The sequence below is a fragment of the Phytophthora cinnamomi genome (assembly GCF_018691715.1).
Source record: "Phytophthora cinnamomi strain GKB4 chromosome Unknown Contig55, whole genome shotgun sequence".
In the NCBI taxonomy this organism is placed as follows: Eukaryota; Oomycota; class Peronosporomycetes; order Peronosporales; family Peronosporaceae; genus Phytophthora; species Phytophthora cinnamomi.
The window spans coordinates 205763-228455 of NW_027150988.1; the positions used below are offsets into that span (position 1 = coordinate 205763).

General features: G+C 51.0%; 6 protein-coding genes across 6 annotated transcripts; 3 read left to right on the forward strand and 3 right to left on the reverse strand.

The window, feature by feature from the left end:
• Nucleotides 1-738: 738 nt before the first annotated feature.
• Nucleotides 739-1389, reverse strand: IUM83_12784 (transmembrane protein 208; the record flags this gene model as incomplete). The annotated part of the gene is made up of 3 exons (XM_067937428.1): nt 739-979; nt 1080-1303; nt 1387-1389. The coding sequence occupies 3 exons, from the start codon at nt 1387-1389 to the stop codon at nt 739-741; spliced, it is 468 nt and encodes a 155-aa protein (XP_067788125.1).
• A 3280-nt stretch (nt 1390-4669) lies between these two features.
• Nucleotides 4670-8910, forward strand: IUM83_12785 (P-type ATPase (P-ATPase) Superfamily; the record flags this gene model as incomplete). Its single annotated transcript, XM_067937429.1, has 14 exons — nt 4670-4843; nt 4936-5073; nt 5159-5251; nt 5322-5400; nt 5462-5737; nt 5808-6901; nt 6974-7103; nt 7170-7237; nt 7295-7447; nt 7528-7712; nt 7778-7923; nt 7982-8094; nt 8155-8684; nt 8754-8910. 14 exons carry the CDS (start codon nt 4670-4672, stop codon nt 8908-8910), a joined length of 3336 nt encoding a protein of 1111 aa, XP_067788126.1.
• Nucleotides 8911-9062: 152 nt separating this feature from the next.
• IUM83_12786 (P-type ATPase (P-ATPase) Superfamily) lies at nt 9063-10671 on the forward strand (the record flags this gene model as incomplete). Its single annotated transcript, XM_067937430.1, has 6 exons — nt 9063-9194; nt 9267-9405; nt 9474-9652; nt 9714-10103; nt 10521-10593; nt 10664-10671. The coding sequence occupies 6 exons, from the start codon at nt 9063-9065 to the stop codon at nt 10669-10671; spliced, it is 921 nt and encodes a 306-aa protein (XP_067788123.1).
• Nucleotides 10672-10793: 122 nt separating this feature from the next.
• IUM83_12787 (uncharacterized protein) lies at nt 10794-11851 on the forward strand (the record flags this gene model as incomplete). Its single annotated transcript, XM_067937431.1, has 5 exons — nt 10794-10808; nt 10881-10913; nt 10975-11103; nt 11170-11302; nt 11379-11851. 5 exons carry the CDS (start codon nt 10794-10796, stop codon nt 11849-11851), a joined length of 783 nt encoding a protein of 260 aa, XP_067788124.1.
• Nucleotides 11852-16549: 4698 nt separating this feature from the next.
• IUM83_12788 (Pol Polyprotein) lies at nt 16550-17377 on the reverse strand (the record flags this gene model as incomplete). Its single annotated transcript, XM_067937432.1, has 2 exons — nt 16550-16626; nt 16765-17377. 2 exons carry the CDS (start codon nt 17375-17377, stop codon nt 16550-16552), a joined length of 690 nt encoding a protein of 229 aa, XP_067788127.1.
• Nucleotides 17378-19879: 2502 nt separating this feature from the next.
• On the reverse strand, nt 19880-22426 carry IUM83_12789 (Serine/threonine-protein phosphatase; the record flags this gene model as incomplete). The annotated part of the gene is made up of 9 exons (XM_067937433.1): nt 19880-20301; nt 20377-20491; nt 20556-20752; nt 20822-21122; nt 21195-21419; nt 21486-21766; nt 21837-21915; nt 21984-22153; nt 22249-22426. The coding sequence occupies 9 exons, from the start codon at nt 22424-22426 to the stop codon at nt 19880-19882; spliced, it is 1968 nt and encodes a 655-aa protein (XP_067788128.1).
• Between the last annotated feature and the right edge of the window lie 267 nt (nt 22427-22693).

Below are 22693 nucleotides of genomic sequence, written 5' to 3' on the forward strand. Positions count from 1 at the left end.
CTCATTTCGGTAGCTCTACAGCTGCTTCACCGCCTGCCCGAGGACCTCCTTTATGAAATCGCTAGGCACCCTTTCGCAAACCCAGACGCGCCAACTAGTTTGCCATTCCACCCCAAGACAATTTCGGCGATCGCGACACAGATCCGGAAGCAGAACGAAGAGCAAACTAATGCTTCCGTCCACACCCCGCATTCCTCGACATTGAACAGCAAACTGGGTGCTGATAACCGCGCTGCTAAAACTGGCACCCCGCGCCAGACTTCCTGCTCGTCGTCTTCACGGAATGAGACTACGATGTCAGGACGCACTCGCCCGCCGTGGAAGTTATGAAGTTTCGTGAGGAAGTTCTTCTGTTTAGGCTAGCCGCCACGACCCGCCCCTCGCGTGCCTCACGCCAAAGCTACAATGAGGTTCTTCCTCACGTCATCCCAGAACCGATTCACAGGTTGAAAGCTGTTGGAACGAGCGGTGCGCAGATATTTCGCATCCTCAAACAGTTTCAGTTTGTCGGTAAGAGGCTTCTCATCCCGACCCACGAGCCGAGGGAAATCGCACAACTTCACCGTGATGGCCAAGAACTTGGATTATATCAACACCCGACACTATCTTCTACCCCAGCCTTGTGCAGTCACAGCCAGCACTTGTCCCGAATTGTGTACTGTAGATTGAAGCACAAGTTTGCCACTCCTCCCCATCGTCTTCTTGCTTTCTGCTTCATCAGGACCAATCAGTGTCCACCTACCGACGGCCTTGTCGGAACTTGGGGCGTGCAGCCTTACGCTCCGCCTTCTCCTTTTTCTTGAGAGCCGCGGGGTCATCCTCGTCCGTCGGGTCGGGCGTGAAGACGTAGTTGAGCAGCATTCGCCCGCCGTGGTAGAGCAGGTAGCCCGGGATCACGAGGTACACGAGCCAGAAGTAGCTCGAGACCATGAGGCCGGCCTGCACGAAGAGCGTGATGATCAGGACGTCCATCGCGTACCTGTAGGTGGACATTCAACAGCAAAAGGGTCCACATTTAAGTCTCTCATAGTTGATAGTATCAACTACCAGAGGAATGAAAACCAGTGGCGGCCACGTACTCGCTGCTGCCTCCCTCCTCTGCCGCGCCGACCACCCACGAGTAGCTGAGGTAGGTGGACGCCGTCAGGAAGACGTAGCCCACCAGCGTCCACGTGGTCACCGAGCTGTAGTGCCACAGGATGCAGTACATGAAGTACAGCGCGTTGATGGGCACGATCCACTGCTGCAGCCGCGTGCTGAGCGATGCGCTGGCGCGCTGCGCCTTCTTTGCGGCTTGGTTGGCCTGCACACAGAGAGCATTGGCGTGAGTTAGTACAGGAGAGTCGAGGGCATTCCTGCCTGCCTGCCTGCGTCAGCGTACTGTACCATTTTTTGACAAGTGAGGGTTATTCGGTTTAGAAGGGAACCGTTCCCATTCAAATCCGATGATGACAGGTTATAAAAAGCTATAGGTAATTGGGGTAGTTACTGTATTGAATTTCTAAGTGGTGTACACAACACCGAAGTTGAAGTTGCCTTTTTTTTTTACTTTTATGCTTCCCACTGTTGCCAGGCCTACCACAACAGTGCGATGGCGGGATTGTGGGAATATTTCGGTTTATATAAAGTTACTTGCTGGACGGATAACAATGACTACTGTGTTTGCTTTACAAACTGTCAAGTCTGCAGCGATTTTCAAAAACAGGAAAAGATGCATAGATCAATTGGGCAGTGACTTCCTGAAATATGTGTGGAGGATAACTCACGCTTGTGTGATCCTGGTCGCATCAAATGTAAAGAAACTCGGCAGTATCCAGTTTTTCAATCTCACCGACAGGGTCCTCTAGCCGCCGTATAGGAATACTGGATCTGATCACGACTTTCGCATTTTCTGTAGGTGGTGAACATTCTTGACTGTGGATGAGAACCTAACTGTGATGCTTTGACGTGATAGCTGCAAATACATTTTTTAATTAGGTTTTGAGCTTTACACACTGGTCTCTTACATGCACTCGTTTCCGTTTCTGTTGAGAATCTCAACAGAAACGGAAACGAGTGCATGTAAGAGACCAGTTGAGATTCTCAACAGAAACGGAAACGAGTGCATGTAAGAGACCAGTGTGTAAAGCAGTTCTCAACTTGAGAACTACCCTTTCTCCTCTGCGTGCTCTAACTGAAAACATGCATCGCAAACACGATACATGAGACCGCGTCAGACAGCGGCTGGCTGTCAGAGCCCCGCCAACATAACAAAAAGATACTTATGAACCTAAGTACGATTTAGCCGCATGAATCGAAAAGGTGTGGTTTGTGCTTCTTTTAAGCTATCGATCGTTAGAAAATGATAAGAACTCGTGGAGTTACATTGGTCGAAAGAAATATCTCCAGTCGCGTGCCATGATGGACAAGGCGCGAAGCTTAACCGGAGAACGTAGTGTCAGCAAGTCAGCAGCTCTCCCAGCAAAGAACGGCATCACAATTATGTGTCGCTGCTCGTCTTTAGTATTTGCGCTGGAAAATGACTTCAGAAACTAGCCAACGCGCGGTTGACATCAACTTCTCTCGTCTGTGCATCGCACCATACACTTCCGCAACCAAAATGCCACCAAATCTGGAATAGGCATAGTAAAAAGCAGCTTTCGCTTGACCTTGCTGCAAGTTGAGCGGGCCACCCAGCAAAACCCCTTCCCGACTTTCAATGACATCCCGCGTCGCACACTTGATCGCTGATCGGACAAACGCACGGACCGCAAGGACTTCCTCAATTATCAAAGTGGCTGATCTTAACAAACTATACTTTGGAGCGTTTCTGTTGAGTAAATAGTTCAGGTCTCCAGTAGCGAACTCCGCATTGAGCTGGTTGAAATATGTGCGGATATCCAGATCACCAGAAACTGGAGCCAACACCTCTGGAATCACCACCAGCACGTGTACAGGGCACAATCTGCAGCTACTACTTCTTCAGACACATCGCCGAGTTGACAACTTGCCAGCCCAACGGCTCGTGGCGTTGCATCAGGAAATGGCAGATGCATGTGCTTCCAGTAGTGTCAGCCATTCCCCCCTCCTCCTCCTCGCCGCGTTTCTCTTCCTCCGCTTCAACCATTCCCCCCCCCCCCCTCCCCCCCCCCCCCGTCACCTTCCTTCTTCCTTTTTCTTAGTTGGCGACAGTCTCGTTCAGAGTACGGAATGGTGCCACGTTGAGGTGTTAGTGAAGACCCCAGGACAGGCTTTATCGAGGCACTTCCATCCACCAAGTGGAATTGGTGAAGGAAGTGTTGAAGATGTTCCAGCGAACACCCTCAACTTGCCCAGCGATACTCAGAGCTCCCTTCAGCAAAAGCTTCAGAACCTCCACCTCACCGGTTGCCACCGCAAACATAAGCGAAGTTCTACCCGCCACTGTTCAACTACCATTTCGACGACCTCAACCTGGCCAGCTTAACCGCAATGGCGAGAACGTTGGCGCCATCCTTGGAAACAGCATGCCTGCGACAAGAGTTCGGTTTATCGAGACCGTTTTCAGCGGCTAATTAGCATGGGTGTCACGCCGTCGTTATTTGCTAAAGAGGCTTCAGCGTCGAGCAGCAGTCTAGCAGGTCGGGAGTACTGACCGGCCACTACCAAGTGCAACGCCGAGCAGCCCTCAAATTCTCACCAGCAGCAGCGTCATGATCTCGACGTGATTCCCCAAAGCTGCCTAGAACCCACTTGTCGTTGAGCGCAGGCAGGCCGCACCGGATGCTTCTTGCGTGCCGAACGAGCCGCAGATCACCCGCAGAACGATATCTGTCGGAGCAAGTGTGCTGGCGCTATCGGACCATGACCTGCGTTTGCTTTTACACGGTTCTTAACATTTGCTGACGATTGCTCCACCGAAGGAGATCGCACTGTCCTGCAGCAAAGTTCATACGACTGTACTCGCCAGTGGCGAGCCGCCACTAGCGTTGCCGCTGCAGTGCCGATTTGCACTGTTAGCATCGGTTGATGGACCCGATCCTAATACGGTATCCAGTAATCGTGAAGTCTCGGCACGGCCGCATTCGACCACCAAAGCTTACAGGCCGTCTTCTTGTCAAGGCGCCTGTGAGATTTGCCTCGCTGGACGTCGTCTTCCACCATGAGTAGTCGGTCAGTCAACCACCCCAACTCAGGGTCGCAGTCGGTTTCGACCAGGTCACTATGGTGAGTATTGTTCTTGGCCGTCGTAGTAGAATTCAATCGCGACGCACGTCCCGATTTGCAGGCGTATAAATACCCGGCGGCACGTCGTGCAACGAAGAGATGAGGCAGACAGGTAACGGCAGCATCGACCATATATTTTAAGGCCTCGTGCCTCAAGGCACCCCCTACGTGAAACCCCTGCAATAGCCAAGTCGAGTCCTGGGCAGATCCCTGCTGCTGGTTGCCTCCTCCTCTCGATTTGGTCACCTCTGTCGCTGCATGGCTCTTGGTTCGGCACCTTCGTGAGCACGCGTGACCACCAGCAACCGATACGCCAAGCACGCTGAGGGCGGACACAGTCGTTCGTGAGGGTGAACCCAGTGGTGGTGAGGCGGCAGTATCGTGCTTTGACGAGGGTCGTGGGTCCGAAGCTCACGGCCCGAGGAAGGTGACAATTGCAGTCAAACCGCTCCCGAGGGGGTCGAAGCAGCGCTCGGCGAGAGACATGGAGCGGCGTGCCAGCGTGCTCGACCAGCCGTACCGACTCGTGGACCCCTTCCACATCGAACGCGACGAGAAAACTCACCAGAAACCCACGTACATCTCGAACGCCATCCACACGTCAAAGTACACACTGCTCAACTTCCTGCCGCTGTGTCTACTGCAGGAATTCCGTCGGGTACGGCAGCAAATTCAGGCGTGAACTTGAAAAAAAATACTGAGGTGATGGTGCGATCCTTTACTAACGATTCGCTGCACCTGACGTGATAGTCGGCAAATTTGTACTTCCTCGTGATCGCCATCCTGCAGTCCATCAAACAGATTTCTCCGCTTACTCCAGTAACGGCCATCGCACCGCTGGTGATGGTGGTGTGTGTTAGTTTGCTTCGCGAAGCTATTGAAGATAGGGTGAGTGGACGTTCCGAGGCGATTTGTTATGCTGCGATGCTGCTTTCCTTCCCCCACTGACTTGCGAACCGGTTGCGAAAAACAGAAAAAGCGCTCGTCCGATGGCATGATGAACGCAAAACCGGTGATTGTTTTGCGGAATTTTGAAGAGCACCACGTCGTGTGGGAATCAATTCAGGTAGGCAGGAAGAAATGCGGCTAGCGGGCGGCTTGAGATGATAATCTAACAGTTTTATATCGTTCACAAGGTTGGCGACCTCGTTCGAATACACGAGCGAGAAGCGACTCCTGCAGACGGCATTATTCTTGCCAGTAGCGAGGAAAACGGTAAGGTCGGCGGGACATGCCCTTAAGATTATAGGCGGCCAGCTGACAATCCGACGTGTAGGTTCGTGCTTTATTGATACCAGCAATCTCGATGGAGAAGCCAACCTCAAATCGCGAGAATCGTTGCGAGTGACGACAAAGTTTGTGTTCGACAAAACTTCCCGTGACAAAGAAAAATACTTCATCAAGTGCGAGCAGCCCGATCAGGATTTGTATCGCTTTGCTGGGAATCTATCGGTCGACTCCAAGATGTACAGCCTGAGCGAGAAACAATTCCTACCTCGTGGCTCAACGCTCATGAATACCAAGTGGGCCATGATGCTCGTGGTATATACAGGTAACACGCGTAGCTTCGTTCTTGTTAGGATGTAGACGTTGATCTCTCACTCACACTGCATCTCCATCAGGTCATGACACTAAAGTCATGAAGAACGCTCGAGCTGCACATCACAAACTCAGCCACCTCGAGGTCCGAATGAGCCGAACAGTGGTGTTCGTCTTCTTCATCCAAGTGCTTCTGTGTGCGATCGCTGCGTGCGTACACCATTTTCACTTTAGCGACGCCGCAATGGAAGAAGTAGGTGATGATCATACGGCGAAGCTCGAAGGCATCCTGCTCTTCCTCTCGTTCGTCGTGTTGATGAATACGTTGATCCCAATTTCTCTTGTGGTTACAGTCGAAATCATTAAAACTGTGCACGCAAAGTTTATCACGTGGGATAGCAAGATGCGCAACAGCAAGGGAGAGGGCGCGATGGCGAACACTTCGTCTCTAACCGATGAACTCGGGCAGGTCAAGTACATTTTCACCGATAAGACGGGCACGTTGACTCAAAATCAAATGGTGTTTCGAAAATGTAGCGTTGGTGGGGGAATTTACGTCGCCAAACAGAAGCGTCCTCTTCTCGGTGGTGTTTCTATCTCTTCGCTCGATGCTCTTGGTTCTGGAGCTTCCGCGACCACTTTTCACAGTGACGACGCTCAGCCGAACGAGCAGCCAACAGTATCGTATTTCCGCCGATTGTTAAAGAACCTCGAAAGCAGTGAGAGTCACCTCGCGTTGGCAATGTCACTTTGCCATACTGTCATGTGTGAGTATGAGCGATCTACAGGGGCTTTGTCGTATAACTCGGACTCTCCCGACGAATGTGCTCTCGTCCGTGGAGCTGAGGCAATGGGCGTAAAATTATTCGAGCGCTGCGGCCAGAAACTTTACGTTGCAATTACCGAAGAAGACCGGCATGGCTCCCACGTAAAAACCGTGACGTATACACTCACTTTTCAGATTCTGCGCGTGGTGCACTTCTCAAGCGATCGGAAGCGCATGTCGATTATCGTTCGCGATGAAAACGGAGGCATCAAAGTCTTTTGCAAAGGCGCAGACAGCGTCATCTTAGAGCGATGCGACCATTTCTTGTCCAACAAGGACGACACAATGGCCCACGTCACACAGTTCGCCGAAGAGGGCTTTCGAATTTTGCTATTTGCTGAACGAGACTTGGTTCGTGAAATTTTATGGTGCGAGGTTGCCCTGTAATGCTGTTGCTGATAATGAGATGCCTTTACTATTTAGGATGAAAATTACTACAATGCGTGGGAGAATCGGTACGACGAAGCCGAATTAGACATTCACTCCAAGGAATCCAAAACCCAGGCACTGATCGACGAGATCGAGCAGCACTTATCTTTGATCGGCGCAAGTGGTAAGTGAAGAGGTGTTAGAAGAAGTGGCAATCGGACGTAATAACGTTTTGCCGTTTTCGCTTCAGCTGTCGAGGATAAGCTACAGGTTGGTGTTCCAGAGACTATCTCGCTTTTCCAGAAGGCTGGCATCAAGGTGGCTTTGATTTGTACCAGCTTCCCGAGTATCTCACACTAACGCCTTGTCTTGTAGATCTGGGTTTTGACAGGAGACAAGCTCGAAACATCGTTGGAAATGGGCAAACTCTGTCGAGTTGTCACTCCAAAAATGCAGGAAGTGATCATTCAGGGGGCAACGCGCAATGAAATGACGCTTCAGTTAGAAAAGGCCCTCCAAAATGCCAAGGTGAACATTGTTCGAAAACTCGTGTCATCATCTTGGCAATAGCTGACCTCTACTTTGCTCTGGAATATGTACGCGTCTAGGAAAGCCAAGCGGTATTGATCGACGGAAGTGCTTTGACTCTAGCCCTGCTACCGATCAACCGCAAGAATTTCCTAAAGCTGGCCTTGCAATCTGCAACTGTTATTGTGTGCCGCGCTTCCCCCATCCAAAAGGCCCTCGTCGTAGAGCTGGTCAAAGCAGGCGTCCCAGATGTCACTCTAGCAGTGTAAGTGGATTTCTTCTACTTCTCATCTACACTTTTACCAACTCTAACGTTCTAATGGGATGCAGCGGCGATGGAGCAAACGACGTGAGTATGATTCGCGCGGCTCATGTGGGGGTGGGCGTCATGGGACAGGAAGGTATGCAGGCAGTTCGAAGCGCTGACTACGCTGTTCAGCAATTCAGTCACTTAGGTCGGCTCCTGCTTTACCACGGTACGTTATCCCTATATGTATCTGTGACTGGTGCAGTACTAAATGTTTGGGAAAACAGGCCGGCTATCGTATCTCCGCACAACACAATGCATCGACTACTTTTTCTACAAAAACATTGTATTTACAATGCCCCAGTTCATCTACGGCACTGCCTCAGCCTTTTCAGCCCAGGTATGTATTCGACTCGATCCTATTTTTCCTTTACCGAATGGCTTACAATGAATTATGCAGACATTCTTCTGCGATATCTACATCACGGCGTACAACGTCTTGTTCACAGCCCTCCCAGTCACCGTGCGGGCTGTCATGGAGACGGATCTACTCGAGGCGATCGCTGCAAAATTTCCAGAGTTATACCGATTTGGAGCTGCGGGCATGTTCTTCTCTCCCCACACAATGGCAAAAGCCTCGACATTAGCAGTTGGCCACGCTGTGGTAACCACATTAATCCCCCTCTTGCTGATTCAGCACGACAACCTCGGTGAAGGGAGCTCGTTTTGGGGAGCTAGCGTCGCGTCCTTCTTCTATATCGTCCCGATCGTCCACTTTCAGATTTTTTTGGAGACGTGGAATTGGACGTGGCTGGTTGGCCTCACGTACGCGCTGTCACTAGGCGCGTTTTTTGTGTCTATCGCCGTGTACGACCACTTCACTGGAGACGTCGAAGGTGTCTGGAGGACGGTGGTTGTCACCCAAGGTTTCTGGCTCGGCTTCTTTCTGGCTTCTGTCGCTTGCATCCTACCCGTGGTAGCCTACAAATGGTACGTCGCGAACGATTTCAACACCTTACAGTCTGCCAACGTGATCTAATATGTCGTCGTCATGTACAGTTATGAAGAAAACTTCGAGACGTCCAACCCGGTGCACATCCTGCGGCGTACGCGGCTTCACAATAAAGTTTTGGACTCGTCGCGGATAGATGCAATGGCGTCCACGGACCTGGCGACGCCAGTAATTCCTCGTCCTCAATCCCCAAGCAATAAATGACTATAACTAATCGGCTTTAGTACAATCGAAATTCCAAGCGTTCGACCTTAGTATTATCGTGCGAAACCTTTTATACTGTACCACTTCAACTTGGCGCCTCGTCACATTTTGCTTCGTGTCGTTTCGTGACAAGGCGCAGTTTTTTCGAGGACATGGCGTTCTTACGGCGCAAGAAGCCTAATATCCGCGTGCCTACGGGCAAAGATGCCGTGAACTTCCGCAAGCTGTTGTTTCTGCCCATCAAGGACACGGAAGATCTGCTCACGAACCAAGCCTGGGAGCGGGTGGGTTCACCAAAAGTTGGCGAACACGAGGCTATGTTAGATGTACTAAGTGATACATTTGCGTGCTGTCAGCTGGACTTGCGAAGTCTAACACTCATGAAAACCAAGATGCTGCGAGCGTCTTGCATCGCGCGCGGATTGCCCAAGAAAGGGGGAAAGAGGACGTTGGTGCAGCGATTAACAGCATCATTGACCGAGCAGCGGACTGCAGGTGAGTAACCTTTAGTCAATGGATGGAGTAGCCACTAAGCTTAGAATTTTTTACGTGATGGTAATTAGAGATTCTACGGCGACAAGAGGAAGAAGAGGAGTATCAGCGCCAATTAGACATGCTGGGCGGGGTATGGTCTTTTGGATCGGGCTTCGCCGGCCAGCTAGGTCACGGAGATCTCGAGTCATCGGCCACGCCGAGAATTATCAAGAAGCTTCGTGGACGCAGCATCGCTCACGTATACGCGGTGCGTTGTTGCCTCTGCTCGCTTCGGCAAAGAATATTCATGTGATTTTTTTTCTTGTCAGGGCTTTGACTCGGATGTGGCGTTCGCTGTGAGTCGAACCGGAGATGTGTATGTGTGGGGCAAACGAACCAGCCCAACAGGTCTTCCTCCGGGCTCTTCGCTCGCAGCACTGACGAAACTTACGTATGGGCATGATAGCGATCTCGACCCGAGCGATGAAGAAGGAGAAGAGGGACGTGAAGCAAGACCTACTAACCAACTTTCAAAAAAAGAAAACAGTGACGAGCTGAAACGAGAAAGGTTCTCACCAACAGAAAAGATCGAGGAAGAACGAGATGAGGGAGAAGACCCGAATGAAAGCGATGACGAAGACGAAGAAGGCGGCGACGAGGACTTTGTGCACCCCGTGAAGCTACTCGCGCTCTGTGGTGAAGGCGTTAGCCACATCGCTGTAGGACGTGTCCATTGTTGTGCAAATACCAAAGACGGCGACGTCTATACGTGGGGGCAGAATGATCATTGTCAATTGGGCACTGAGCCTGTCCACAATTTATCAGAGGCTCTGTCCAAGAAGGCTCGCGTCCGCTACGGAGTCGACTCAATCGAGCCTCGACTCTGGGAGCGAACAGTATCAGAGGCCTGTGTTATTACTGCCGTCGATGTTGGGACCAATCACACCTTCGCTGTCACTGATAAAGGCGAAATGCTCGCTTATGGTGCTACTTACAACACGAACGATCACTCGAGTTTAGCGCGTAGTGTGGCTAAACTGCAAGTCAGCCAGGTAAGTAAGTGTTCGGGTTTTCATGTACTACCAGCAAACTGGAGTTATTTTGGAGGCTTTTATTTTTTGTTGGCTTTGCTGTAGATATCTTGTGGTGCTATGCATGCTGGTCTGGTGACAACTGATGGACAAGCGTACACGTGGGGAAGCGGGGACGGTGGGTAAGGCCTAATATTCATATTGGTTCGCTATCAGTGCGAACGGTTTCTAATATTCTGGGAGTTCAGGCGACTAGGACATGGAGACAATACGTCTTACGTCAATCCGAAGCTGGTTGAAGCGTTAAAAACCGATGTCATCGTGGAGATCGCGTGTGCATGCTGGCACACAGTTGCTGTTGTACTAATCCCCCCACTACTGAAAGGAGGAGTGGTGTGTAGGCAATCAACTACGCGATTCATGCAAGCGAATTCTGGGCTAACTGATTTACCACTACTGTTTTAGGTATATACGTGGGGAAGTGGTCGACTAGGACAGGTATCTATCACAACGAATGTGTTTAAGGATGTCTCCCGGCGGATAATAATGTTGCTGTTAGCTTGCCCAAGGAGAGAAGCAAATCTCGACACTTCCCGGTCTAGTGACCGATTTTTTCACGACTCATGCTCTCATCAAGAAAGTGTGTGCGGGGATGTACCACAACGCAGCACTCTCAGTCGACGACGAGGTACATGGTTATTGCTCCCAACACCCTGAGTAAGCTACACCACGAGCTAACCGCTTCTTTCATCAGGTCTTTACGTGGGGAAGCAACATAAACGGATGCCTTGGCAGACCGGAAGAGCTCGGTGACCTCGAAGAAAATTTCTGCGCTGTGCCCGGACGCGTTGAAGGCATGGAAAACTTCGTCGGCCGCCCCTGCTCCAGTTCGTTCCTATCGCCAATTCTTCAGTCGTTGTGAGTTTGAACTAATTGGTGCAATCACTGTTTTGGTGCTCTCAGTTGCATGCGGCCGCGAGTTCACGCTGATAGCCACCAGGCCGTACATCGGGCCAGCCCGAGAAGAGGTGGAGCGGAGGAAGCAAGAGCAGATACAGCAATCCGAGAGCATTGTACGACAGACTACTGTAGTCAAGGACGAAAAGCGTGAACAGCTTCATAGAATCCGACAGGGCAAGCATGCGACCATTTTGGCCCTCCTCAACGCAAAATTTCCGAAGTGCTCGATCTGTACGACCGGCCTCATCTGTCCAGGCTTCCAACCGAACAACGAAAACCCGACGCTGTGCAAGCATTGCATGCACGAGGTGCGGAAGCACCAGGATCAGCGCAGAGCGAACGACCGAACAGTAACGCTGGCATACCTCACCCAAGCTGTCGAGAAGCTAGGCATCGCCGTCGACTTTAGCGATATCCCAGATATTGAATTAGAGGAGGAACTTGAGTTTGAATTGGACGAGGACGAGGACGAGTAAACCATACTTTTGGGCGGATTGGAATAACTTACTGATCAATTTGGGTGCAACAAAACATTAAAGCCTGCCACATTTTTTCTGCTGAAAGCGGATCAAATTCCATCATTCCATCACATTTATCGCACGCTCTTCAGATTCAGCATTCTCGATTCTGGGTCTACTACCGGTACCAGCTCTCCGACATGGCATGGATGACAGTAGAAGCGATGGATTTCTTTGTGAACGTCTACCCGCATTTGATCTGTTTCCTGGCGTTTGGATTTGCTTTGCGTAATGCTACAAGTCTAACGGCGTCTGATGGTACCGATTGGCAAGATATGTTCAACCTGCTTGTCCCACCGAGCTACGTGTTCGGCGTCTGGCCTTTCCTCGTCTATAGTGCTCTCACCAGTACCAGAGTGCCCAAGCATGAGTTCGAGCACGGATTCCTTCTACGGGCCGTGATACGCATTGCAGATAGCCATTTCTGTCTTGGTCTATTGGTCGTGCTTTTGGTGGCCCTTGCCTTTGTCGCCATTGCTGCGTCGCTGGGCTTCGTGTTCTCGAGTGGCCACTGGCTGTACCTGACCCTTGTCGCGCTAATACCGATGTGGTTCACGACGGTACCCTACTATCTGGAGCTAGAGGTGAGGTGCCAGTGGAGGATCCAGAATACCATAGACTCGGTTCAGTTTGCAATCGACAAGTTGGCGCTGCGTCTCTGGTTCGTATGGTTTACTGCTGCAGTGAGCTTTTCCGTCCTCGACCGTCTGCAGTTTATCGACGGTGCCTATTTCAGCTTCGCTGGATACGCCCAAACGATGGGCATCTTCATCCGGTGACTATCGCAGCGTACATGCAAACTCGAGATCCAGTCGTTGCATGGATCGCAACCTGGTTCATCGTGGGCCTTGCAACGAGGGAGACTAAGGTTGAAGGCGACGCGAAGGAGACCTTTGAGAAAGTTGCTTCGGTGATTACATGCATGTTCGCGGTAGTGCTGTTCATCGACACCATCCAAAGTATTTACACTTTCTTCGCAAACGTAAGTTTGATTTGTGTTTTGTGCGAGTGGCTCGCATTGCTAATTGACTTGGCTGTAGTTTGTAACGAGCAGTGATACCTCTTCAGATGCTGAAGCCTGGGACTCAATACTTTGTATGGAGCGGTGTGAATGGCTTTTGAAAAAGAGCCAACATTGCTCCTTCTGAGTGACATCCGCCTAAGGACTCTGGAAAAAATCCAGAGTTGAAACTGTAGCAAGGGTTTCAACTTACTGTACAGCTAAATAAATTCAATCGACGAAATCCCGAGAAGTTTTATAGCACGATAAGTGACAACAATGTACCTAAAAACACCAACAACAAAAAACCGAAGAAATCCAGAGAAGTTTACCTTGCAGTCGACTGAAACGAATACATCATTCAAACACCCTTCATAGGTGAAATTTTATGATCGATGCAGGACCCTTGACAGATAGTGGGCGACAAGGACGTTTTGGTGAATGGTGAAATCTCGCATTTTGCTTGATACCAGATATTCCCAGCATGGCAACTGAGTGGGGGTTCCTGGAGCCTTGGTTTGCTGTACTGCGTGCTTGTTTGGTCGAAAGGAAAACGAATGCAGATGAACCACATCTTCGGTTTGTAATTTATCGTTTCTCCAATCGCAATGGTTTGGCGTATGACACGTTTACCATTAGGGTCCGCCCAGATGCCTCACTAGTACGACAGCTGGTCGAAGCAGTCGGGCTGTTCACTCTACTGTCTTTTGTCAATAATAGAGCATTTGTGGACGTGCTGATGGAGCGTACGGGTATACGTGTTGCGGCATTAGATGGTCACTTCTACTGTCCACGCTGGGACCTCGAGTTACCAGTAGTTGGAATTCTATCACCGAGTCCTGCTGTACCTCACAGCCCAGTCACCTGGGCCTCATTGCTTGGATTTTCGTCGGAGTATTCACAGAACTTTGAAGCAGCTGCCCAGAAATTATTGGCCTTGCAGCCTCAGGAGTCTATCGAAGTGCGTTTTCGGGCATACACCCACTGGTCGTACAGAGCTCACGGTGTCAGAGTGGGGGGCCGACAGGGATCCGGCGAATGTGCGGGTGATATGAGCGTTGTTTTGACTGAATTTCAGAAATTGTTAGATCTACACGCTCCTGCCGATATTCAACTTCGCCTTGCTTGCCAGAAGGATACGTTGCTTAACGTGTGGCGGCAGACACCAGTTCCAGAATCATCAAGGTGTGAGTATGTGAGCGCAAAGATATATAGTTTGAGTGCATCGCGGGGGTTTTCCAGGTTGGTGAGAGCATTGACTCGAATGCCAATTTCACGGCTTCAGCTCTATCTGGATTGCGGAGATTGGGTTGCTGGGCCTTCCCAAGACGTGATAAGTGCGCTGAGCACGCTGATCTGCGGTCGTTCGTTTTGCACACTGCCAACAGTGGATAGAGGTAACTCAAAGGCTACGCCTCGGGCAGACTGTGGAAGGATGGATTTGTCATGCCACTCGGTCTCTGACGACGTTTTTGTCACCGCGTTTTCGGCCGTTGCTGGAATATGCTCCAAGACACAATTGAGGGACGTTGACGTCCACTCGATGAATCCCACACGGTGGGCGTGGTTGATGTATGCTCTCTACTGCAGAGCTTCTGACGTACGGAATCCAGACAATGCTGTTGGAACTCTGACGATAGGAGAGACTACACTGACCAAAGCAGATATGTCGGCTATAGCGGCTGTGTTGGAGACCGGCTACCCACTATCATCGTCAAGGGAAGCTCGGGAGCATGGACTTGTGTACGGGTTCGTGGATATTGACGAGGGAGCGCAACTGTGGCCCTCAGTATCACTGGCCGATAATAACAGCGGCATGATTGGATCGTGTAAATTTCGATGTCGAGCTTCTTACGATGTAACTGAAGGTGGTCTTGTGCATATCGTTGTTCCCGGTTACGGGGTTTGTACGACGGAAATTGGAGACTCCATTCCCTTCACGGCCGACTCGGACAAACCTTACGTGATCAAGAACCGAATTTGTGACAAACTCAAATTCTACTTCGACTCGATTCAAGACGTTGGGTTGGTAGTAGATTTACTGAAGCTGCTTTTTCGCAACATTCACAGCTTGTCGATTCATGTACACGACGGCAACCAACGTCAGCCAATTCTGGACCTTAGCGTGGTGGCCACCGCGTGTCCGCTACTAGAGGGGCTCAGCACGAACAACTGCACTATCGTTGTGTCGAGTCATGATGAGGCGTTGCACACCTGGCCTATTCGAGAAATGCTCATCCAGCAGACAGACACAGTGTCAGGCCTGATAGCATGTCTGAGGAACCCTGCTCTTCGAGTGGCACGAGAACTCGTGGAGCTAGTAGTGTCGCCTACACGAAATCAAGAGTTTGACGAGGAAGAGAGGAGGGAGCTCGACGCGCTTGATGAAGAGGTCTTGCCAATCACGGAAGAGAAACTCCCCAAGCTGGCAAAGGCTGCAATGATCAGTGTCGTGACGAGGAGCTGTACGGCGAGTCGTGCCACTGTGGAGTCGAAGGCAATTTTCCACATGGACGCCAATATCCTGAGCCTAATATTTGTATTCGCCTCGACACCAGCGCAACGAAACGTGTGGAGTCTTTGACCTTTTTAACTCTGGAGTGCGGGTTGGCAGGGTGGACCACTCCACGGAGTGGCTGCTCATCCAAGATATTGCCTATCTCCGGCCTCCGTAGAAAGTGGGGATCGATCCCGGTACGCGTCAGCTGGCCCACGGGGATCGGTTCTGACAGTCCACACAGAAGGCATAACTAGGGCTAGTTGGGATAGGAGGATCTGACTTCAGCTACGAGGGTATTTCAGATTTTCTACGGGAATCTCCTGCATCTGCTCGATAGATAAAAGTAGGAAAATACGCTGACAAGTAGGATCTGTTTGCGCTATTGTTGAAGTCGATCATACATTTGCTGATATTTGTCACTTGTGCACATACCCACGCGTAAAAACCCTTGTTAGGGGCCCAGTGTGGTACTGGGGTCAAACTGGTAAAGTCAGTAACATTCCAGTTGGGCTTGCCCACGCATATATATCCTTTGAAAGGCCCCATTACAGTACCACGGGGATACCATAATGCGGCAGTTAGGTGTCAAAAGAGTTCGTCTTTCGGATATAATCCAAATTGGCAGTAAAATATTACTACTAAGTATTTTACATCGTAACTCCAGCACTATCATCTGTTCGGTGTCGGAAAACGCCCACCACACCTTTCACTCAAGAAGATCTCCTCGAATGGGAGATAATGATCAAGTTCCATCATGTGCAAACCTAAAATCAGTTCATTCCTTATTTGCAGATTGATCAGCCCGACCTCCAGAATGCCATTTTGGATAGCGATAAAACGTTGCGGCATATATCTACACCCCTGTTGTGTACTGGCGTTTGGACCTGCTCCGTGGTATGCTGCATCCGATAATACCGAACTCAACAACCTGCTCGCTCCACCGGGCTACGTATTATCCATCTCTGTACTTCTCCTGGCAAGCGTTTTAAGCAGTAACATCGTTGTGTTCAAGCGTGACAACGAATCATTGATGCGTGAACTCTTCCTCCACACAGCCGATCGCACCTCGTATTGTGGTTTCCTGGCCAAACTATTGTGTATTTCGTCTGTGCAGCTTTTATCATGCTGGTGCTGGGCTTCACGTTGTTCGGGTGCCTCATCTCCAGTTGCGCTTGACACGCCCGTGGCTTGCAGAGGGGCTTATCTGGTCCGCGAGGCCTTGCTTGAAAGGGACTTGCGGGGAAAGATAACAGCACAGATTCAGCAAAGGCCCTCTGGATGGCCCGGAAGGCTTCCGTATCACTAGGTAGACATGTGAAGGGCACTTTGGTGCTGATGCAGCGGCTTGTAAAGCGTGGTTTTGTTCGGCACCATGTCGCGGTAGTAGTTGGTCATGCCGAAGAAGCGTCTGAGCTCCTTGCGGTTGCGGGGAACGGCGATTTTCTGGGTTGCCCGAATCTTTTTGGCTTGGGATGCCTTCGGCTGAGAACGTGTAGCCTAGATATTCAACTTCCTTCCGGAGAACGTGGCACTTCTTGCCGTTCAACGAGACTCCATACTTCTTCAAGCGCTCGAAGACGATGCGCAGGTGCTCGAGGTGCTCGTCCTCGTTCTGCGAGAACACGAGGATGTCGTCCAGGTACACCACCACAAAGTCCTGATCGCCAAGGATTCGCTCCATGCTGGCTTGGTATTCGTCGGGGGCCGTGCAAATGCCCATCGGTAGCCTTTTGTACCCAAATTTTCCAAATGGTAGGCAGAATGCGATCAGGTAGCGAGAATGCTTTGCGAGTCGTCGAGCATAATACCCAAGGTTGGCGTCGAACGTCGACAGGCACTTCGCCGAGGCAAGACGCATCAGGATCTCCCTGATTCTGGGCACGTAGTACGGGCTCCGCCGCAGATACTTGTTCAGCCAACGAAAGTCGACAAGTAGGCTCAAACTACCGTCTAGCTTGACCAGGAAAAACGCCGGGGATGCCATCTCCGAGTCGTAAATTTGCTCCAGTACGTAGTCGTTAATGAGCTGTTGAATCTTGTCCTTGGCTTTTTGTTCTTGACTGCGTGCAATTGGGTATGGTTTTGTTTGTACAGGTTTAAAGTCTGGGGCGAGCGCTAGCTCGTAGTCTTCAAATTGCATGCGCCCCAAGTGACCGTCGTACAGTGTCTGGTACGCGGTGAGTAATGCCAAGTAGTTGGCGGCCAACTTTCCTTGCAGGTGCTTAGGAAGGAGCTCTTCGGGCTCGACGGCGTTGTCGACCGCTTCTTTCGCCTCTTCGGGAAACTCCGGGTCGTCCTGCTTGTCGGTATCTGGCTTGGTCGGGCTGCACCCCGTATTGAGGCTGAGGAAACTGTCCTCCCATTGCACAACACGGTCTTTGAAGTTCAGGATTAGCCCTAGCTCGTTCATAATGGCATGGACGATGATCATTGCGTCACTGCTGCCTTCGATAACTTCAAACCGATGTGTGATGATCGTATCTGCCTTGAGCTATGGAAATAGAAATTGTGCGACTGTAGTCCCGCTACTGTTGACTGTGCCGCTCATCGCGTCGAACACAGCAGGGGATGCCGGGATAAACTTTCGTCCCAACTGGACATTGGCATCGAGGGTTGTGTTGTTGATGACGCTCTTCGAGGCGCCCCTGTCGAGGAGGACTTGGAACGACTCTCTGCCTCGGCGTAGCTTCACTGCGATGCGGAGCGGTGCGCCTTGCGGATTCTTCACCTCCTTGTCGACCAGACCTACGAACTTCAACTCGTCGTCGCTGGACTCCTCTGAATCTGACTCGGCGTCCAAGGTTTTGTAAATGCGCGGGTACTGTTTGACTTTCTTGTGCTTTGGTGGGAGCGGGGCTTACGTGAGCTTGTGCGCGTCCGTTTCCTTCTTCTTGACGGTGTAATACTCGCTAGTGTTGTGCGAGGATGTTTTGCGGAAGGAGCACCACTTCACCTCCTTGCCGCTGCTGCCTGCTCGCCCTGGCTTCTTCTTATCGTTCTTGTACCGGTTCTTCTTCGGTTCCTCACGGTCATGGTGCTTCTCCTTGCGGTAGTCCTTGCGTGGATCCTTGAAGCTCTTGCTCTTGTCGCGGATTGCCAGTTGTCGCTCCGCTTTCTCGATGCACGTACAGTAAAGGACTAGATCGTTGAGTCGATCATATACAGTGCCAGTTGTAGCTAATTTCTCTTGCAAGGCGCGCGGCATACCACGCTTGAAGTATCGGCACTGCTGCACCTCGGGTATCACCTCTGTGTCCTGTGGTAATTCTGCAAACATGACGTTCTCTCTCATGCGCTGGGAGAGCTTGTGCACCGACTCGTCGCGGCGCTTCGTCATTGTCCATAGCTCGCTGTCGAGGTCGTCGCTGAAGTCGTGCGGGACCGACAGGAATCCCACGCCCGTGAAGAACTCCTCGAACGTCTTGTTCCCTGCGACCGCATCCTGGGCGGCGCTTTCGACGTCTGCCTCGAGGTAGCCTTCGATGAGCGCAGCCAGGTTGTGTGCCTTCTGCTCGTCTGTCCATTGTTTCTTGTGAGCGAGGCTCCGGAACTGGTCACTCCATTTCAGCCAGTCGCGTGCGCTGCCACCGACAAACTTCTTGATCTTGATCTGCGCTGTTTCCGCTGGGGTTTCGGCGGTGGCTGGTGTGATCACTAGCGTGTAGGTCACGTATTCGTCCTTCTTGCGACGATCCATGCTTGATGGTGCTTTGCTTTCTTGTTTGATTCTCTTGTGTCCGATTCAGATATCAGATTTGATATATCAAACAAGGATATAATCCTGATGTGGTGCAAGACGATTCTCCACATTGACAAGATTGAGGGCAGAAACCAGCGGATTCCCCAGAGCACTATTGAAGTGATCAAGTTTTCAATGGACAAGATCTCTGTGTGTATCTAGTTCACCTAGCTTACTGCTGTGAGTTTTTCCAATTCTCGACTTTATGCAGTCTCTCAACGGTGACTACTTCAGCATTGATGATACCTACGCCCAAACGATGGGCATCTTTATCGCGGCGGCTACCGCAGCGTACGTTCAAACTCGAGATCCAGTCGTGGCGTGGGTCACAACATGGTTTATTGTGGGCCTAGCAGTGAGGGGCCCGAAGCTTGAAGGTGACGCGAAGACGACATTTTGAGAAATTGCAGGCAGTTGCGTCGGCGATTGCACCCATGTTTGCAGTAAGCTTAGTGCTGTTCATTGACACCATCCAAGGTGTTAAAGACTTCTTCGAGAAAGTAAGAATTTTATTTACACTGCGTTTTGGTGTGAATTGCTAACTCTTTTGCTTTAGTTTGTGCTCCGCAATGATGCTTCGTCGGATGCGGAAGGTCAGTGCCTCAATGATACTTATGGGACCGTGTGCATTGCTTTCGTGATGAAACAGAAACAGGCAGTCGCTGTGATAACAGCCAAGTGAATATTAGCTGCAATAAATCACGTTTGCTGTGGTGATATACTCTCCTATTCCACCTATGGCATGCATCAGGATAAGAATCTCTGCTTAACGATGTTTACCGCTTGTTGCAACGATAGCAGTCGACGCTCTCGACCAATACTCCCCCCGGATAAAAGGTCAAGCACGTACAGAACAAGTGAGGCCGCGCCAAGCAGTCGGATGGACGACGACTTGATCACTTTTCGCTGCTTGGGGACAATAATATCCCGCAGTAGACAGCCAAATGCTAGCCACAAGGAAACTTTGCTGAAATCGATCTCACGCGCCAACAGGCGGACACCATTCAGCATTGCCGCCCAGCTTAAAAGTCGGTTTGAATCGTGCTTGTTGCGAGACGCCTTCATCACCGCGACCCAAGAGAGGATGTCGGCAAAGTCCACAACTCCATTTCGGTCATAATCCAGAGCATCAAGGTAGCGATCAGCATCCGCAGAGCTAATCTTCTCACCTTTGGACAGTGAGTGAATCTCGGTTAGGTAAGGCACGGAGAATAAACAACAGTCGAACAAAGTACACCACATACCGAGAATATTTAGGATAAACTGTGAAACCTTGGTAGAGCTCAGCTCTAAACTGCCATCCGTGTCCATCAACGAGAACATGAGCTTAATCGTATCGAGCTCTTGGTTCGTGAGGAGCTGTAGGCAACCAAAAGTCATATCGGTAAGTTTGCTCAGTGCAATATTTCCAACGCTGACATACACTGGGTCGGTCGTCTTCTTCCTCCTGTGGCTCCTCCATGTTGGACAAAGAAGGCCTACGAACAATTCTTGGAGGCGAATCATGGCCTGCTGCATGCGTCGATTTATCTTCAACCAGCTCCCACTTTTGCACTTCATCATCGAGTACTTTACGAATAGCTTGCGGGTGCATTTCACTTGTCAAGCGCCGACGTCGTTCTATACCAGCGTTCACGCATCACATGTAGCATCGGAAAGGTTTAACGTCAAGCCAACTAGCTTCCTTACCTGCTGGGTTCTCGTCGTCCGAGTCGACAACATTAACAGCCGTGGCAAGAACGTCATTATCGGCAACAGGAGAATGTGGTGCCCTGGTGTCACTCTTGGCAGCCCTCTGTCCATCAGACAGCCACAACACTTCCTCGAAAAACTCCTTGCTAGCTGGTAGAAACGGCAATGTTTGGTTGAACAAGCGCCACATATCCGATCCCCTTTCCGCACTTGCAATTGGAGGAGCTGGATGCCCCACCGTCTTAACTAGCTCCACTTTCCACGAGAACGGATCGGTTCGAAAGGCCAAATACGCAGCCTAGTCAGCAATCAACACCACAGTTTGTTAGTGCACTCGACAATGTTGAATCGTCGACACAAAATAACGCACCATGTTTCCGTAGCTGTCACAGTAGTTTGGTGCTGAAAAGACAGTGATGAGCGGGGGCATGGACTTGTCCTGGCGATTGTCTAAATCCCGAAATTCGTCCGAGTTGAAGTGAAACATGAAACCTTCATCCTCATACTCATGAGCTCGCAGCATCGAGATCAATTGGTTATTGGCCAAGAACTCGAACATCGCCGCTGCGTTGAAGTAGTACGAGCAGCCACGCGCCTACGTCGTCCATAACTCTAATAAAAATGTTTACCCTCTGATGGACACTTTGATTTTGAGTCGTACCTGATTGGGCTCCCACGATGACTGGGTGTCCACCTCGTTCTCCACCCCAACACTCTGTGTCAGAGGGTCTGCCCACAACAAGTCGCATAGAGGTCCGGTAGTAGGAACTTCTCGACGTCGATCAATGGCTTGGATGTCTTCGATAGTTTTCAATTCAGGTGAAATTCCTCCGTGAACGCACAGGATGTTGCCTCGAGGCGTGGGCAGCAAAGCCGCCACTGGCATCGACTGGAAGCAGGAGAGAAAGTGGTAGTACACCGAAATGCCATACTTGACACGACCTGCAGCAAGAAAATACACAAGAAGTTAAGATTATTCTAACCGACTAGTTATGATAAACGACAGGCGTACACTCATTGCGGAACCCGTAAAAGGACGAGATGGACTCGCACTCGTGGTTACCCCGCAACAGCACCACTTTATCAGGAAACTGTTGGGTACAACGTCGATTAGTGCATCGATTTGAGGGTATAAGATAATTACTTAGTAGGGTTTTACCCGTATTTTCAGTAGCAGTAGGTACAGCATGACTTCGCAGGAGAAGGCGCCGCGGTCCACGTAGTCGCCCAAGAAGAGCAGCTGCGTGTCTCGCTCCAGGAGCTCGGCCACGCCAGCCGCGTCCATCAGCCGCATCAGGTCGAAGAACTGGCCGTGGATGTCTCCGAACACTGCGCAAAATGAACACGTAATCGCCGGATCGTTCAGTCGCCAGACTCAGACTGTATCATCGTCTCCACAAACGGCAACTTGTCCCCGTCGCTACCGTAAGTTGAAGCTCGCGGCGGCACGGCCACCACGTTGGGTTCCAGCCCCAGGAAAAACTGCGCCTCGTGGATCACGCCCAGCGCGTCCTTGACGGCCAGCGCGTTCTGCTGCTCGAAGGCCGCGCGCACTTCGTCCAGACTCAGCAACACCTTGGTCTCCCGGCGTCGCGGCATCATTTTTAGTATTACAAACCCGCAGTCTCACCGAGAGAAAAAAAAATCGGACCGTGAAGATACCGACTCTGGCTAAGTACGAAACGGCGAAAGGGCGCGAGCGCTTCAAGTTGCCGTCCGGCTCTCTCGACTGGCTGGTGGCCACGGCGTGGCGTGCGGCGGTCGCCAGCATTGGCCAGGGGAAACGTGTCGCAGGAGCCCCGCATTCAAGACGCAGGTTGCGCTGGCCTCGTCGGCTGCAGCTCCTGCCCGTCCAGCTAGCGAGTCGGC